At 35.5% G+C, this 19,276-nt stretch overlaps 4 protein-coding genes across 4 annotated transcripts in view; 2 read left to right on the top strand and 2 right to left on the bottom strand.

Moving 5' to 3' along the window:
* LOC106614834 (uncharacterized) overlaps positions 1-5,613 on the bottom strand; it is a 35,090-nt gene extending 29,477 nt beyond the window's left edge. The window contains exons 1-11 of the mRNA XM_070109985.1: positions 5,430-5,613; positions 4,986-5,356; positions 3,942-4,089; positions 3,611-3,875; positions 3,343-3,513; positions 2,748-2,845; positions 2,219-2,655; positions 1,345-1,427; positions 1,134-1,261; positions 373-650; positions 23-301 (exon numbers count right to left, since the gene is read on the bottom strand). Coding sequence (XP_069966086.1) covers positions 23-301; positions 373-650; positions 1,134-1,261; positions 1,345-1,427; positions 2,219-2,655; positions 2,748-2,845; positions 3,343-3,513; positions 3,611-3,875; positions 3,942-4,089; positions 4,986-5,356; positions 5,430-5,528 — 2,357 coding nt within the window. The 5' untranslated portion in view covers positions 5,529-5,613. The remainder of the gene's footprint in view (positions 1-22; positions 302-372; positions 651-1,133; positions 1,262-1,344; positions 1,428-2,218; positions 2,656-2,747; positions 2,846-3,342; positions 3,514-3,610; positions 3,876-3,941; positions 4,090-4,985; positions 5,357-5,429) is intronic.
* A 2,035-nt stretch (positions 5,614-7,648) lies between these two features.
* Osi22 (Osiris 22) lies at positions 7,649-9,265 on the bottom strand. The gene is made up of 2 exons (XM_014230735.3): positions 8,166-9,265; positions 7,649-8,047 (listed from the first exon to the last, which is right to left on the bottom strand). Exons 1-2 carry the CDS (start codon positions 9,121-9,123, stop codon positions 7,725-7,727), a joined length of 1,281 nt encoding a protein of 426 aa, XP_014086210.3. The 5' UTR covers positions 9,124-9,265; the 3' UTR covers positions 7,649-7,724.
* A 2,821-nt stretch (positions 9,266-12,086) lies between these two features.
* apn (apnoia) lies at positions 12,087-15,665 on the top strand. The gene is made up of 3 exons (XM_014230723.3): positions 12,087-14,028; positions 15,027-15,160; positions 15,248-15,665. The coding sequence occupies exons 1-3, from the start codon at positions 13,923-13,925 to the stop codon at positions 15,395-15,397; spliced, it is 390 nt and encodes a 129-aa protein (XP_014086198.1). The 5' UTR covers positions 12,087-13,922; the 3' UTR covers positions 15,398-15,665.
* Positions 15,666-17,254: 1,589 nt separating this feature from the next.
* LOC106614809 (uncharacterized) lies at positions 17,255-18,810 on the top strand. Its single transcript, XM_014230722.3, has 2 exons — positions 17,255-18,234; positions 18,291-18,810. Exons 1-2 carry the CDS (start codon positions 17,685-17,687, stop codon positions 18,725-18,727), a joined length of 987 nt encoding a protein of 328 aa, XP_014086197.3. The 5' UTR covers positions 17,255-17,684; the 3' UTR covers positions 18,728-18,810.
* The last annotated feature ends 466 nt before the right edge of the window (positions 18,811-19,276 follow it).

Below are 19,276 nucleotides of genomic sequence, written 5' to 3'. Positions count from 1 at the left end.
AGTAAATTTCCAAATCGCTTACGCGCTTAAGATCCAAGGCACCTGCACCGCCGATAGACCATTCATTAGTTTCAACTTTTCAGTAGCATCCTCTTCGGCGAGGAAAAGCTCACACATAGCATCCCATAAACTCTCATCTCCAACCGTCATCATGCCATAGTAGTAGATGGTTTCACGTAAATCTGGATGTGGTCGTACGGTTGGACTCGCAAGCCATTCTTTAAAGTGTACTCCCGCCTCTTGTAAGCACGTTTCGATCCCAAGAGAACAGGCTGTATTGATCACCATTAAGCGAAAACGACTGTCAGAGTTTAAAAAGTAACGGCAACAACATAAATATTTTGTAAAATTATTACACAAAAGAATGCTTACTTTTCCAGATGGTCGTCGCCCATCTCCCAGCCCAGTTCTGCATAGATCGGCGTTATTAATTGACGCGCATACTCTTTGAAAGTTATATAGGTTTCCGTGTACAAAAGCGCACGCTTGAGTACTTGGAGTTTTGTCGTCACCACACTCCACGGTACATAATCCTTCTCATTAACCAAATATTTGGTCAAATCAAGCGCTATATCGTAAGATAGCTGTGTGGCATCGGCTAATGAGAAGGCATCATTTAGTAGATTAGCACGATCGCCTCTGCTAAAAGTCTATTGAAATGCAAACGTTAACCAAAAATTTCTCATTTCGTACTGCAAATGTTATTTCAAAGTTTCATTATTTCGGGTGGTGAGGTTGGAAATTTTGGAGGTAGTTTGCAATTTATTTCTCCCAAAAACAATTTTCGGATACTGGGCAAAAAATGTGTCTATATGATGTGTGTAGGGTACTATCAAAAGTTAATGGCCGAAAAAATACAGAATACCTTAGTAACAATTTCGGGACACAAGATTCTCGGTTTTTGTATATTCATTTCAAATTTACACCAAAAACCGAAATTAAAAATATTTTTTTCGAAAGTGGCTTTCTTCGTGTTAAATAATAACCCTACCAGCCTTATAGCACACTTCGAATCGATTGTGGGTTATCCTTCAGCTCAAGACAATTCAAGAAACAGAAACATCAAAAAAAAAACAAAGATTGGTCGTCCCTCCTCTATAAAATCTCAATAAAATATATATATTTCAACTTACCAATGGATCGGATACCAATTCATTAGCTAAATTTTTCCACATATCATCTGGATAATTAACACGATACAAGCCCATCTGATCGTAATTGAACTTGATCCATTGCGCCGGCGTATTAAGGTTTATATCAACTAAAGAAATAAGTTAGAATCAGTCATTTATAAATGTTTTTAGGTATATATGTATATATTTAATCAAAGTTATAAAAACTTACGATATGCGGAATTGTGTAAAAACCATTCACGCCGAACTGGGAGATCATTTACTAATATAGTGATCGGTATTGACCAAGTATAACTAAGAAGAATAAAAAAAATAAAATAAGTTTTATTTAAATGGATAAAATAATTATTATATATTTACTTTGACATACAGTTATGATTTAAACGTGGTTTCAAGCGCAAATTTTTATCGATTTATTTATAAAGGAGCGTGACACTTCCCTTACAAACTAAAGCTTTCATAAATCTGGAAAACTACCTGCTATACTTCACTGGAATTTATGGTAGTATGGATTTATATAACATTACACCCAATGTTCTTAACAGCATAAAATTTAATATTACGAAAGATAGCACATATTTTAATATCGACTTAAAGCGAGACCAAAGAAATTGAGGGCCTCTAAACGAGTGCTCAAGAGTAGTGAATTGATTTCGCGTTGTTATACTATTTTCTTGGCAGCAAGTCTTCTGGTGTTCCTGTCTTAGATGGCAGCTCTTTCTAATACTCGTACCTCATTCTGCAGTTGCCGCTAATTACAACCGGCACCTTGAATTTGCTTAAAATTTTTCTAACATTAAAAATATATTATTTTAAATTTTAACTTAGTTCAACTCTTAGGAACTGAAATGACGCTCAATTTGGAAGATGCGGCCTGTCACAGAAATACATATGTATATGCATAGATATTTGGCTAAGGGCTAAATACAAAAAATAATTTCAGTTATTTAAATCACAAAGAGTGATACACCATATACTTTCATCTTGGTGAACTAACTCAACTTGGTCTCTACAGCAGTTATATCGACTTCATCTCCATTCAACATAAAATAAGTCTGTTCAAATTCAACTATATTATTACTTACTTGTATGGCGAATCATTGTATTGCGAATTGTAATCGTTGGGATTTGAAAAGAAACGTTTTTGAGTCAGGCGATATTGCGTTGTTGACACCTGCTCAACATCAACAACAGGGAAACCCATTTGCACCGTCCAAGTTTTCAAAATTGATTTCACATCAAGGTCGGTAATCAATTTTTGAACTTCATCTAAGAAATCTTCGGTCTCAGCATTCTTAAATTTAAATTCGTCCAAATAATTTGTGACAGCTTTCTGGAAATTATCAGGGCCAATAAAATCTTCTAACATGCGTATTATCGAAGCACCTTTGCCATATGTGATCAAATCAAATATTTCCGTTATCTGAGCGGGACTCTCAACAGTTTGTACAATTGGATGCGAACCTAAAGTCGCATCCAGTATAAGAACATCATGTAGACGTGCCACAATAAATTGATCAAGCTGTGAAGAAAGAAAGGATAAGTGTTATTATTTTACAATAATTATATTATATAATAAATGGCGAGTATGCAAGCATAAAAACACATTTGTACCATTTGCCACTCGGGATAAACGGCATTTATGCCTTTGTTTTCCATATATCTAGCGAAACCCTCGTTTAGCCATAAATCGTTCCACCACTGCATTGTAACTGTAAAAAGAAAGAATGTGGAAAATACGCAATGAATAACAGATTTACTAGAGTTAATATAATTTCAATAATTAGGTAAGATTACTAGAAGATTTTAAAAAAGAAATTGCAGCTATATGCAAGTAGTCCCATCTGAACAATTTGTTCGGAGCTTGTACTTGGATTATAATCATGCAAAATCGTGAAAATAATTCGTCACAAAAGTTTTCCATACAAGAGCTTGATTTTGATCAGTCACCAAAAATAATAATGTTCAAAGCGAGTTAAAAATGTTCGTGTGGTAAACTCCGTGTTTGTGTGGAGTGTTTAAGAAAAAGTTAATAAACTCGAGTTTTGTATAAAGGAAAAATTACTTCTTAAATCAAGACGAAGTTAAATCTGAGGTGTCGAGTTGACCGAGCTGTGCATTAACAGTAAAAAGCTTAACGATTTGCTGTTCTATTCGTAACTAGTGAACTGGTTTAGAAATCGATATCAGTTAAAGCAATCGCACATACCCAAATTACCGAACCACATATGAGAGAACTCGTGTGCAATAACTTGTGCCACACTTTGTCTATTCGCCGACGAGCTGTGATTTTCATTGTATAACAAGGCGGTCTGCCGATAAGTCACTAGGCCCCAATGTTCCATAGCGCCGGATACAAAGTCCGGTATAGCGATCATATCTACATTAAGCGACAAAACAATAAGAAATTAATTTAAAAAATAAATATAAAACAGCTATAGCTATAGTGTGACTGCAACATAAACTAAGCTGCTTACCCATTTTTGGCAATGGATACTCAATTTTGAAATATTGTATATAGAATTCCATAACTCCTTTGCCAACTTCTAGCGCGAAATCGACTTTATCAATTTGTTCAGGTGTCGTAAAAACGCGCAAGGTAAAAGGCAGGCCAATATTGTTAGTATCGATAACCGCCGATTTATATGTAAAATCCGAAATAATGAAACAGGCCAGGTATGTGCTCATCGGTACGCTCCTATTAAAGTAAACCTCTGTATATTTGCCCTGGTAAGACTCATTCTAACAAGTAAGAAAAGTGAATCAAATTTCGTATGTAATCTTAAAAAAAGAAAAAATTATACTTACCAAAATATCCATATTTGAGAGCGCATGGTAGCCTCCCTCTGAGGGAGTGACCAATGTCACGGTAAAAGTTGCCTTCTTCGCGGGTTCATCAAAACAAGGGAAAGCTTGACGTGCATATGTTGGTTCAAACTTTGAAGTGGCTATGACTCTGCGTGTAGGAGGGGAAAGAAAATCGATAAATACTGCAGAGCGAATCTAAGTATATTCTAAATTTTTACGAACAAAGTTTAACACCCTTTATATATTAATACTTTGCCGGAGTATCAACTTTCGGTTGTCACAAACTTATCTCTTACTTAGAAATTTCATTGTTCAACGATAATGACTTTTAGCGCACTTAATTTTCGAACAAAAGTTTATTTTAATAATAATAAATAAATCGAGCATTTTATCTTCCTACTGAGTTGTGCTTAGACGAGTCGACTCTATCTAATAAAAAGGATTTTATTATTTCTTCAGAATTATTGAAAACTTCGAATGCTGAATTCCAAGGTCTTATAAACTGAAAAACTGGAACTGAAAAACTGGAAATGCAACTTATTTCTGAATATTAGTATTTCAGTTTATATGGCAGCTATATGCTATAGTGGTCAGGAGAAATGGACATGTGCAAACTTTCAGAACGATATCTCAAAAACAGAGGGATGTATTCCGTATATGCACACAGAAGGACATTGTTAAATCGACTCTGCTCATTATGCCGATCATTTATATATAAATATATATATTTTATAGGCTAAGCGACGTTTGCTTCTAGGTGTTAAAAATTCCGTGTCAAACTTTAGATACCCTGTACATGATATGATAACATGACAACAGCATTTGGTCCTGTTACTAATGTTCGAAAAGGTTCATTGATTTATTATCGAAAAAATATTAAATATTACTTTTAAAATCACTATTCTCAGTTCTTTTTTAATTTTTCAGTTTCACTTAAATATTCTTCGAAACCACAAAAGTGATAATTAAATTGTCTTTTCGAGACAATAACCGTCGCACCTTGTTCATATTTTTACCTGACCTAAACATATTTAAAGTACTTACTTCCTCGTATTATCCGCCTTAACATACGATGAACTATAGAGTCCAACAATTTTACCAGCCATACTGCCCCCAAACAATATGCCAACCTGAAAGGTGAGCCCAGCCGCCAACTCCTCACTCAATTCGATCACCAAAAATTCACGCACCGAATCCAATGAATAACTCTTTACATATACAGTGGGATTGTTCGTATTCGTCAAATAAACATTGTCGATCACCAGGTTGTTTGAATGCAGCACAATTTCCGTGATGGTTGTCACCGTGTTTACTTGAATGAGCACTTGACCCGAGAAGTAACCCGTCTCGATATCTGGATGCAGATAAAGATCATAGTGGATCGGATTTATGCTGTCGGGCAATCTGTAGTTAATCTATAGAAACACACACATACAAGAAAAAAGTTTAGACACTAAAAAAAATTGTGTTTTGTTCTTGTTAGCTCACGGTTTCATTTTCGTCCTCTCCCTGCACGCTAAACTGCGTGGACAAGGTTAAGCCCAACAGAACTAAAGTGAAATATTTCATGCTAACTTTTATTAGCATTTTGCGTTTTTACATTTAGTAGATGTTCTAGCGGCGTGTCATAATCTGCTGTCGCCTACGTTCAAGTTCAAACTGTTCGTGTAAGATCTGTGCACTCATCGTTTGAACGAGCATTAGATATTTTTACGTTGGTCAAACTGCAGATTAAACAATCTAATCTCTCATTTATATGCATAGTAAATCGATTGTGACAATAGAAATATTAAACCATTTATTTCTACAAAATATATACAGCTAAGTAGTTTATTGTGCTGAAGGCCGTTATCTAGATATATGGTGTTATAGGGTGCACTCAACGGTAAATGGCATTTTCAACTTGCAAAATTACTTCGACTAAAACTAATCGTAAAACTAAATGTAATTTTTTATGAACCATAAATAATGATAAGATTCAATAAATTTTTTTTGGTTACCCGCGAGAATATAGTGAATCCTATCTTAAAAAAAGAAGTTTGGGGTGATATTATGTTTTGGAATTTCAATGAAACTATAATAATGCGAATAATTTTCAAGTCCGCTAAGTACGCGTACTTAGCGACGCTGCCTGATGGCGGCATTATCTTGAGAGCAATTCATGAGCATACATTCTCGCAGACGTCTACTGTTTCAGCCGTATCGGACTCGTATTTTTATAACGCTTTTAATAGCTTTTACCTGTATGTTTGTGACTTTTTTTGAAGAAGCGTTAACTTGGGTATAATTTGATGTATCTCGATAAAATTTGCTAGCACTCCACAAAACCCCATTAAGAGAGAACCTATAAAATGCCATAACTAAGCACTTAATTAATATACCGAACTGTAATTTGGTACAGGGGATTACGGAGGAAGTCTTTTTAGCACTTTTTCATACCCTGTGAAAATGGGTAAAATCAGATAGTAACCACGCCCACTCCCCATTATGTTGAAAACTACTAAAAGTGCGATAACTTACTAAATACAAGTAAATGTGACATAAGCATTAAATTACACAAACAAGATGTTAGGAAAGAGCTTTATAGGAGGAGGTGTAAAAAATGGGCTTGGCACCACCAACTTTTAGGTGACATCCTATACCTGAGAAACTAGCGTGTGGGGGGGTTGTGCCATATTTTTCGCATATTGAGCATACTACACTTTTTTCACAATAATACAAGTATTTTTCGGTCAATATTTCTATTCTTTTTTTTAGTTTTTCAAACTATATTTATTGTTTGCAGATTTTAGAAAAATATAAAACGGCCAATGCAATACCGATCACTGATTCGATATTCGTTTTCGAATGAAAATAATGCTTGAATGCTGTATTTTTTTCTTCTTTTCAAGGGCGAGTGTCAAAAACTAGTTTACCGAGTTTCGACGTTGTCTCTCCATGGTTTACGCTGAGCTGCGCCCGAGTACCGAGTAATAGGGCTTTTACCGACGATAACATGACAAAACTCTACGATCTGGTATTGGCAGACTACCAACTGAATGTGAGCTAGATAGCTGGGATAATAAACATTTCAAAAGTCAAATGGTTGCTACATCTTATCACGGTAATACCTCCGCTGCTCTGTCCACTGTATTTTTTAGATTTGGTCCCATGGACATCACTCGTCGAACAGAAACAAAGTTGCAACATCGCTGCGTCAAACGTATCAAGCTAAAAAAGACTATGTTGAGAAATAAATTGCCATTTTATCAAAATGTGAACCATGTATGTACAAAATCATGTAAATTTATAGTTTGCTTAAGAGCTTCCACTTTGCTGAAAGGTAACTTAAGGGGTATGCACTACCACTATTCAGAATTATTATTTTCCAACTACCATAAAACAGACTTGCGGCAATTAGAAAGGTTCTCAGAAATTCATAAGCCATTTTACGGTTGGACACTCCATACTCTTGTTACTCTTAAAATTTTTAAAATAGGGTTTCACGTTAAGGAACAGTCTGAAGAGAGGATTCCTACCAAAAAAAATTATAGCAGAAACTCCCTGAAGAGTGTTTCCAGTAATGACTGCATTAGTGGTCTCTATCCTAACAAAATAACTAACATACTTGTATAACTGTAGATAATACTGAGATATCTCAACTGAAATTTTACGAAGATCATGTCGCACTTTTCGAAATATCTAATTGACAAATCAAAAACACCAAACACATACAAATATCTTTTAATTTCCATTTCATTAACAACAAAAAACATAAACATTATTCTTAGGCAAATCATTTCGTTAATTGATCCAGGCGGCTGGCTTACCCTCTACTCGATAGCCATTATAAGCGGACGATGAAGCAGCCGCTGCCAACTCAGAACGCCGACTCGGCTCCCCAGCCCAATAAGATGGTGCCACCTCATATGATTGTACCGTTTTATTGCCATTCTTGATCGCCGACAAAATAAGCAGGAATATCGCCAATTTGCCAATCAATATAGACTTCACCAGCAACAATTTCAACTTAGTAACCAAAAATGGTACAATGGCAGATTGTATGAGGAATGGTAGAACAAAGAGTGGCAACACTTTGGTGATCATATCGTACTTTTTGCCGCGACCTGAAGAGGAAAGGATATTTAGAATGTAGAAATGCACTTGTGTAAAGAGCACATAATCAACACATTATCAGCAGCGCTGTCACTAATTGCAAATCTATTAATCAATTATGCTACTCACCCTCCTCGGTGTTGTCGTTCAACCAACGCCCACGCATTATTTCCGCCAAATTATCGCTATCCACATTCACATTAACAATGTCGTTTACCATATCGAAGCTCATATTGACGCCGGGTCCGATTGTGTAGCGATAGTGCTTATTGCTGAAAGTGCCGTTAAGTGTGTGCTGTGCGCTATCAAGTGGCGGATCGCTCGCATCAATGTTATTAGCTGTATTGTTGTTATTGTTGCGACTTGTGCGCACGTTATCAGCGTCTGTGGTTGTTGTGTTCGCGTGCCGATTATTTGTTTTTGTACGCTTCGCACTCATATGTGCACGATGATATTTACGTTTGCGTTTACGTAGCTTTTCCTTCAATTTCGCTTTGAGTGCTTCGGCGTCGAGTGCGGGGGGCATGAGTGGTGCTACTTCGGTGTCGGGCACAAATGAAGTTTCGTTCTTGAATCTTTCGTGTAATTCACTCACTTTTGCGCGCTTCGTCATCATTGTCGGCTTTGCGCTGGTCACATGCGCATGCGCGGCTGCATTTAAACGCTCAATTAAACGCTTCTTATATTCCGCCGATGTGACATTGCCCATGTAAGTGCTTTTGTAGCTCTTATAAATGCCACGAAACACATTCTTCACTGGACGCGAAGTTTTTTTTAGATGCATCTTATGCGCTGCGTTTAAATTGTGCTCAACAAAGTCATTATCGTCGTTATTGTCCACTATGCTACGTGCTCTTGCTTTGGGTTGCGGTGATTTCACTGTTGTTGCAACCACATTATTCGTTAAGTTCGCCGTTTGTGCAACAATTCTAACTTCCGCGGCTTCACTTTCCATCGCAGCGGGCACTGCCGCATTCGGTTTACTGTTTGTTTCCTTAACTTCTTCGGTGGCGTTTGCATTTAACACTTTCAGATTCAAATTCACAAACACCAACAATGTCAGCAATATACGAAATTTCGCATACATTTTCTTAAATTTGAAAATAATATCCAGCGCTTAGCCGTTTCGCGCTTCCACAGCAGAATTGTATCTCAAGAGGTGCTCCCACTAACTATCTCAACGTCTTCACGCAACAGCTTTCAAGGCAGAAATGTGCTGGCCGCAATAATGGCAAGCATTTTATTAACTTGCATCTCCAACTGCATCGGCGTAAGCTCGTGGAGCTAGCGAATTGTTATGGGAAAGCAGGTATGGCAACATGTTCACCCAAATAAAACTGCACGCCTGTGTTGATTCTAGAATTTCCAGTCGACGCTAACCGAGAATTCAATTAGTTCAGCCAATGAAGAGTTCAACAATAGGAGCAACAAAGTAACCACATATATTATATATTTACAATAGAAGCGAAGTTGGCTTAGCAATTATTTATAGCGAGACGAGAAATTGTGGCAGAGTGTCACTTGATGCCAAACCGCTTACGGAACATTCCACTGACCACAGAGCCGTGCACATCTACTTAGTTTTAGCTGCAATCTCTATATAATTGTATATTGTAAATATATATTTTTACATACTTTCATTCTAATTAGGTTCTCAGGCTACTGCAATTGTGCAGTGAGCATTGCACGCTGCATACTTTTCTGCTTTTTCATTTTCTATTTAATATGAATCGCTTTCCAGTTGCTAGCAGTCAATTGTTTGTGTTGAAAAAGTGCCGACTTAGAACTGCTTTAGACATTTGCTGATAACTGCAATCGATCAATATAAATATAGCGATATACATATATGTATATATAAGTATTTTTTAAAAGTAGGTCTTTAATCTAATACTTGTATGTATTAATTATTTCTATATACATATAATACAGAATTGTTATACTACTCATTATTATGAACAATCGAAAATCGATTCCTATTGAGCTCATCCGTTAATGTGAAATAAGTGACCACTTAAGCTGCACAGAAAGTTGAAGTAATTAGCTATTAATTGTCGTCGAATTACCTCGTGTTGTTTACAGAATGCATGCTCTTGCCTTGCTAGATGGTGTTATTTTAAGACATGTGGTTTTCAAGAAGAAATAAAACGCATATAATTTATTTAATTGTCATAAAAATGCAATAAAACGCATATAATTAATATCCGGAAATTTAACTTTATTATAAAGATAAGGGTTTGTCATTATATTAAATTTTGTAATCCCGCAAAACCAAAATCCCACCGCAAGATCTCCTATAATATTCTTTTGTAACTTTAGCATACTTCTTCAATACATTTTTGTCATTTAAATCCTAAAAAATTTAACTTTTCCAATTACTCACAATCATTATTTCATAATTACCTAAGAACTTAAAATTTCGTAGTGCCAATTCTCGCCATTGTAATATTTTTATTCGAACTAATGTAAAGAAAATTTTAAAAAGGAAGAGTGTGATTACTGTACTTGAAATTAAAAAAACTAAGGATAATATTTTCTAATCCATAAGTGTCCTTTTTGAAGTAGTAATTAGAGCAATCGTTTTTATATATTTTAAAAATTATAATAACAACAAATATTTTTTAAGTATAATTGCAGGTACTCCACTCTAATGCTTTCTGTTTTCATCACCAAAGTCGGTTATTATCTTCATAATTGTAGTATTATTTATTTGTATGGGAAAATACAAGATCAAGAAGGAGTATGAAAATAATAACTTTTTCTTAGACAGCTTTCGCATCTAATAAACAATTTATTACACAAATCCCTTGTTCGGCTATCGATAAATACATATGTACATCAAAACTCATTCGCTTTGAAGAAAAGTATGTGAATGTATATGAATGAACAAAAAATATAAAAGGTATAGTTGGCGCTGTCATTGAGGGTCAGGGAGATATTTAGTCACTCTCTATCATAGCTGTCTAATTACTTCAAAGTGCTACAGTGGAACTGGGTCCAAGTTGTAGGATCGAATGAATTGGATTATACTATAACCTTCAAAAGTTTCATCTATCCTACATTATATTATTTTTACCAAATGATTTTGTGTGATAAACATAATGAGGTTAAAGAGTTTCATTCTTATTCTAACCAAAGAAACTTTTCGCGCAAATATCATCAGTATTTAAAAAAAAATTGTTTACAGTCATTTTTAATTTTTTACCAATTTTTCACATAATGTCTATTAGTCTTGAGTAAGCTTTTAGAAAGCAATTAAATTCCAATTTTATCTGCGACTTAAACTTCTTCATTTAATTTGCATAAGCAAACACCAAGCTCCAAAGTGGCTAGTGGTTGGCCAATAATTGATAGTGGACAACTATAATTCATTGATAAGTAACAAGTGTTGCCGGAAAATGCAGAGTAAAAGCTTTCAATTGCGCTGCAAAAATTGCGGTTTTTACTATATAAATAAAGTAATTGGCTTGCATACATTTTGACGTGCCACATGAATGTTTATGTATATATGTATAATACATTACATGATGAGCACATATCCGTTTGCCGTTTATGGACGCTCAAATGTCTGTCCGTGCACATAAAGTATGCAAATGCCAACATGTGTGTGTGTGTGCATGCGGCTGTATTTTTGTGTGTTATGTGTGTGTGTGTGCAAGTCTAATTTTGAATGCAATTGTGAATTCAAATATGAATTTATGGCATGCGCCGATTCGCTGCTACATAGTTTAACATATGTACTAGCATACATACATACATATACCATATATTTCTACATGTACGAGTATATATACGTAAATCGATTAATTCATACTTTTCGTGTGAGTTAATTTGTTTGGCTTCAGTGGTCTGAATTAAAACAATGAAAGTAAAAATGATATTTAAAAAATAATAAAGCGGCGTTGTTTTTCCCATCACGGATTTTTGCTTTTTTTTCTAAATTAATTACTTAATTTTAAAATAATGATCAATTACACCCAAACTTTACCCTTCCTCACTCTTTCTCATCCATACCTATTTATTTATTAATAGTTCATATAATATAAACTGTGCGCACCGGGTTATATTTGATCAGGAGGTATATCTGCCACATTTGATTATCATATTGTCTTAGTTTGCGAATTCCAAAAACACTGTAGGGATTTAGCTTCGTCTGAGGTGGAAACGAAATAGCATTATAGCAATTTCATACGGTCACTTAAATGTGTCAAATAACTTTCTTCCTTTATATAAATTTGTAAAGAACTTGGCTACTTGGCTAAATTAAGAGGACTTATCAAACGCCCACTTATAATGTATTTTACGATCATAACACTGGTAAACAAATTTAACCTTTTTTTGTTTAAAGAAGTTTATAAAATTGTGTCAATTGTGTTTGACGTCACTGATTTCAAATCCACTCTCGGTTTTTTCTAGCAGCTCTAGTTTTAGTGATACAAGTACTTCTTAAAATATCGTTAATCGATTTACTTGAATTAATTTCCAGGGCAAAAAATTACTAAACTTCATAAAGAAACCGCTATATCTACATTAAGCAGGACTTGTTTATATGATCCAAATAGTTTGTTGTTTGTGGGGACTATATATTTAGAGAATGCCGTCATCTGATTCAATAAACATGTATATTTGGACTACTTTGGGAAGACAATAACTGGCTGATATGCGTCGATTTAAAAATTGTAAATTTTTTTTTGGGTCAACAAAGAGGATATACCAAAAATCCCTGTTTCTTGTGCTAATGGGATAGCCGAGCCAACATAGAACACTGAACTAAAAATGTTTGGCCTTTGAGAGTGAATTTAGTACCGGATGGTATAAATGTGATGAATGCCCCTCTAGTAGCTAGAGACCCCCCGTATACGCCCTCGTCATATAAAATTAGATCTGATAAAACAATTTGTAAAAGCTCGAAAGGAGTATGGGGAATGTATTAAATATATCAGTAAAATATTTCCGAAACTCATTTTTAGAAATATATTTTTTAATTCTAAATTTGTAGCATTTTTGGCTAAAAATTTAATACGTTCATATTTCGAGCACTAGCGCTGCTAGAGAGAAACTGACTACAGATTTAGAATCTGCGTAGCAAAATCTGTCGGGTAAAAAACTTCATAATACAAAACTACTGTTTCAGAGTATAATGCTTGAAAATACAGCGGGGAATGCAGGGTGCGCAGTTTGCATAAAAAGTGCAATGATGACTCAATCACTGTGAGACACTTAAATTGCGTTCAATCGCGTCAATTAGCCATATTTATGACTTACAAACATAAACACACATACATACATGTATTGACTGACTTTGGTCTGACTTTGGCCATGGCAATGCGAACGAAAATTTCTTTTTTGCCGCTCGAACTTGGTGCACACCATTTATATTACATTTTTTCCTGCTTGCTTGTTGTTGTCTGCTCGACCAAAAATCAGTAAAAGGTGGTAAGCGAAATGCGCCGTGCCATTGCGTCCAACGTTTTTTCGGCACACGCAGGCACATACTTCGGAGTGAAATAGTTGTGTTGTACAAATATAGGTGAGCGGGAGCATGAGTGTGTGTGTGTGCGCTGTTAGCTTGTAAATGGTTTGTCGTGACATTTTGATTTCTTTTATGCACATTTTTCTAATTCTTACCTCTGCCGCAATGCTTTTGAGGTTTCGTTTTCAATTTCGCTTTTTTCATGATTTGTCAAAATTCTTGTGTGCGTTGCAGCAGCGACTATTAAAGCGCTAGTCAACGTCAAGCCGGTACTCAATATTTTACGAACCTTCAACAGTACATCAACTGCTGACATTTTCAACGCTGCCGCCGTTGCATTGCTAGTGTGTGTGTGTGTCCTGTAATCTCGAAATTTTCTACTTAAAGGATAATAATAAATTAATTAAAGGAGCAATATGGTCGCTAACAAAAAAATCGCTTTCGCCGTTCTGCTGGTCGCCGCTGTGATGAGCGAGGTTTTGTGCCAGCAAGTCGCTGAGGATAATGCTTCTGATGTTGCTGGTTAGTGGTTTTGTTTTTGTTTTTTATGGTGAAAAATAAAAGTGGTGAAAATATTGCAACAATTGAAATATGAAATTATTAAAAGTATGCAGAGTTTAATCTGGAAGAATTTTTTTTTTAAAAAAACAAATTAAAATTATTCGAAATTTTGCCTTTTCACATAAAAATAATAAGGATGTTAATATATAAAAATTAATTTAACAAATTAATCAAATTGACATTTATCGATAGAAAGTGTAAACCTTAAATGGATATATGCATTAGTTCTCTTTACATTTTTACCAAAAATATGTTTTTCTTTAATTGGTTTTTATTTTTATAATTTATCCTCAACTATTTTTTTTAATTTTTATTGATTTTTTATTTTATTTGAATTCTTAAAATTTTCTTAATCTATGTTTTTCCCTTTGTTAATTATTAAACTCTTGTTTAACTTTTTATTTTAGTGGTGCAAATTTAAAATATTTAAAGTCAATACATTCTCAATTAAATCCTTTTATAACCAATATTTCCAAATAATTTGCCACAAAAGCTTATTTTTCAGCACATATTCTATCAGCTAATTTTTTCAAAATTTATACAAGTATTTATATAAAAATTAAAATTTTTCCGAATACTAAAACTAAATTACTTTTTTTTATACCTTTAACTCAATATTTTATATATTTTTTTAATTTGGTTATCTCGAATTTTTATTATTTGCGATTTATTATAAATTTTTCAACAAATTTTTTTTTTTTTAATTTCATCCCTTTTAATATTTTTTTTGTTTAATTTTTATTTCTTTGATTACTTATTTAAAATTTAAATTTTTCTCCTTACACTTTAAACATTTTTTCAAATTTGCTCTGTTTTTTTAAATTTTTTAATTTTTATATACGTTTTGTTTAATTTTTACCAAATTTATTTTTATTTTTATTTTCCCTCCTCCTTTATCCTTTCGAATTTGATATGAATTCTTATCATCGAAATTTTGTTTTTGCCTTCTCCGTACACAGAAGGTCGCACATTCAGCCATCACTTCCTGAAGCGTTTAAGCTTTGCTGTCATTCCCGGTGCATTTATTGTTGGTGTGATCACCACACTGTTGGCCGCACTCACCGTTGTCTCCATGAAGGGACTGGGTGTTGGTGTAAGTATTCCAAACTTCTTTCTCTCAATTGATCAACACAAAAAAAAAACAATAATAATTTTCCCCCACAATTTCAACCACTTTCAGGTGATCCTCTTGATTCTGGCTATCGGTCAAATGCTGTCACGCGCCATTCCTCAAGTGCATGCTGCCGCTTACACCGCTCCCGCCCCCGTGCCGGTAGTCTACTCGCACTCGCACACCCAACAACCCGTCTGGCTCGAAAAGGAATGGTAAAAGGCGTCGCGCATAAAATTAAAGGACTCTTGTTACCTCAGTGAATATGAAGATTTGTCCAAAACACAAAGAACAACGAATGCTGAAATTACACCAAAAATATTATTAACTCTTAATTACTAGTATTTTAATTAATATAGTTAGTTGTAATATTTATATATTTATTTAAAAAATTTTATATATTCCAATTTGCATATTTGCAAATGAAATTTGTAAAACAAACAAAACAAAAGCAACAACATTTGCGAAAATAAATTATGTGAAAAAATGCGCTCAAAGAAAAGTGAAATCATTTCCCTTATTCCATTATATGTAACCGTTATTTAGTATTCAGAACTACTCTTAGTACTTCCTCGACTTTGAATGCGTTACAAACATGGCCAGCCACGAACGTGACCGTTAAATGTTGCACGTATTCAGCGATGAATGGCCAGCGATCAGCCGAAACGAACCATGTAGAAAGAAGAAAGTGTACACGAACGACATAAAATGTGTCGATAACATTTTCGGTTCGGGGGAAATTAGGTCAAACACTGCGTTTGGGAAACGTTTTCTCGATTTCGATAAAATTGGCGGAACATAGAGACAAACATAAGTATTTATAATTTCTTGACATGTCTTTTGCTGAGTTTAGACTTGCGTAGTCGCATTTTTACAAGCTTAGAATGCCGAAAACAACAAGTAAAAAGTTAGTATAACAATATAATATATTATACTTTGAACGTCATATGTCAGGTATGTCAGCCAAAATTGGCTTCTTGTTTTGTGTTTCGTCTGATATGGTAACAATATTTCTATTAAATTTTAACACTATTTCGAAGTATACGAGTGAGTATGCTGTCAAACTGTTTCACGAAAGTTTAGCAGGAATATATCATATTTCATCATTATTTTTCAGTTTTACTGATAATCATCTCAAGAACAGCTTGCTAAATATTTTGATAGCGAATATAGTCGAGCTTGGCCCTTGCTTTTCATATTATTCAAAAACGTCTAAGTCTCAATATTGCTTCTGGTAAGGTGGTGAATTTTATGTCGTCCAAATTCCCATATACGACCATATATACCCAGCCATAAATCAGAAGTCGGAACTGACCAAGATATTTTTCTATTTGTCAGAGAGTTTTCATTAATACTATAAAACTTCTTTTGATCGATTCATGAAGACCTTATGCAGATCATTCCATTCTAAACTCCTCGTACATTGTTTTCTTATGTCTTTTTCAATTTAGAATAATATAACTGAAAAAAAGACAGTCGATTCTTACAACCATCTCTTGCGCCGAATTTTCACCAATAAAATCATTCGTCATAGACTGGAACAGGTAGTAATTAACTGAAGCCAAATCTGGACTATAAGGTGGATGTATAAAAAATTCGCAACTAGGCTCCCGGAGCTTCTGACGAGTCATTATGGATGTGTGTGACCTGGCGTTGTCCTGATGGAACAAATATTCTTTTCTACTGGCCAAAGCTGGCCCGCTTTTGGCCGATTTCTGCTTTCATACGGTCTAACTAATAACAGTACATATCCGAATTAAGAGCTTGGTCGTAGGGGCGCAGCACATATGATTCCCTGCCAATTAAGATTTTTCTTAACAACTTTATTCACGCTCTAAAACAATCCCCATTCTCACGAAATATATTTCGTGACAATAAATTCTTACTGTTTCTACACACATGTACTGTTCCACTTATCAATCATTCATCGAAAACTCATTGTCTGCCATAGTCTGTTCGAGCAAATTTGTGCTAGTTAAGACTACTTTTATGCGAAACAATAAACGGAACGTTCTTTTTATCGAAATATGGATTGGCCAGACAATTGCGCTGTTAACATTTGTGGCAAGTTGCATGTATACATGATGATACACAAGCCTTTACACGACTAAATACATATGTCTACATCAATTAGCAATCAAGTGAAAACGGCAAGCGCAGAAATCAAAGAACTGAAAGTTGAATTTCTAAACAAGCTGTGGTGGATAGCCGCGCGTATGGCAGGCTGACCAGCGCGGAGCTGAACTAGATTCTTTCCAAGAACCCCATTAAAACGGTACGCGGCAGCATTTTCTTATTTCTTTCGCCATCAACAAGAAAGTCTAGAATTTCCAGCTAGAAATCGCAAATGACCAAAGCAAAAAGTTGAGCTTTGCTGGGGCGCTGCACAACTTACCGCATCAGTCGGCGATCGCGCACAAAACCGCACAGAAGTGCAACGCGACGACACAAATTCAGAGATCTTTGTTTTACTAGGAAAAAATTTACATGAAAGGTTCTTTCAAAAATGGCGCTCATCAACTCTCAATTCATTTGGGCAATTATTGTTGTTGTGCTAGTCGCGCGCACCAATCAAGAGCGTTTGAGCGACAGCAGCGCGCCTACGCAAATTAACGCGGAAGGTGTTGAAAAGTGTGGTAGCAGAAGTGACTCCGTTTCAAGCGCACGCCACACTGACGAGCTGATAAAAAGTGTACCATACTTTCAGGCGTCACTGCCGATGCGCGTGTACGAGTGCTTGCGCGTCTTTAGCATTTTGCGCTGCACGAAATTGTTTATTTTGCAAAAAATGGAGGAGCGCAATACGATAAATCACAGTGGCAACTTAACACGCGACTTTCTCGATCAATTTATTGACACGGAAGACGAGGTGGGCAGCCTGATTGATAACAAGTATGCGAATATGACGGATGAGAAGCTGAATCATTATTTGGTTCTGCGTTTTCAGCGCTTCTTCAAGCATCGCGACATCAAATTGCATTTCCTGCCGGGAGTAATGGTGAAGATCGTGCCCAGTCGCGACAACAAGCTGAGCTTCACACTGAGAAAGAGCAAAAGTGAGTGCGCTAATGGTAACAGTGGTACACAAACTTAATTCCCCTCTAATTTATAGAAACTAAAAAACAAGCCGTGCACGCGAGTGGACGCGCCACCAAACTTGTCGAGGAAATCGATGAAACGCTGGGCCTAACCGAACCAACAAAAGAAACACATTCCGTTGAATCGGCGCTAACAAAGCAAAGCGTTTTAGGTTTAGGCGGCGCTGGCCTTGGTGGTGTTGGTGGAATACGGCGCAAAAATAAGAAGGGGTCCCCCTTTGCTACTTACAAGAACACAATTCTTCAAATGGCCGTGCCTGTTATGGTCATGCCCGCCATTCTACTGGGGTCGGTATTGCCATTCCTATTGCCCATGCTGAAGTTGGCCACGATAATGTCGATGATGTTGAATAATAGTGCTTTTATTGCGGCGCTCATTTATGCCGCGCGCACACACGCGAACGCGCAGGACGAGCAGCAAATCAGCTATCCTCCACAAGGTTATTTTTAGTGAAATTTGTATTATTAATGAGTTTTGAAAATTTTTGTATTAATAAAATTCGAAGTACGTAGTTGGGTTACTAACGTCCATCATTTTTTGCGTTGGTATTTTGGGGTAGAATCAAAGTTATCGGAAAATTTCCATACCCACTGAATAATTATGCTACAATGTTAGCACTCACGAAAGACATATTATTTCCCTTTTTTAATAAAACGCTCTTTATATGTTTAAATTAAAGATGTTTATTTTTTTTATTAAATGTTATTTTCACAACCTTTGAACTAAACGTTAATACCACGATTTTAAAAAGGGCGATAGCGCAGATAGCGATTATACGGTGACGTTGCGCAAAAGAGATCGGAATTATTTCGAATGTGGTGAATTGAAGATCCAATCCCTCTTTTTGTTGATTGTGTGGGGTGTCATCGTGTATGGTGGTAACTTCTGTGCTGACATCGTGTGCAGTGTGGTCGTTTATGTTGTGAGTGCGTGTTGTGTTCCAAGGTGTGGTGTGTTGTATTAGGGTGTGACATTATTTACCCTGAAGAAGCGGTGTAG

This window comes from Bactrocera oleae, chromosome 2 (assembly GCF_042242935.1).
Source record: "Bactrocera oleae isolate idBacOlea1 chromosome 2, idBacOlea1, whole genome shotgun sequence".
In the NCBI taxonomy this organism is placed as follows: domain Eukaryota; kingdom Metazoa; phylum Arthropoda; class Insecta; order Diptera; family Tephritidae; genus Bactrocera; species Bactrocera oleae.
The sequence above is the reverse complement of the archived record's forward strand: the minus strand, read 5'-3'. Positions and strand labels throughout refer to the sequence as shown.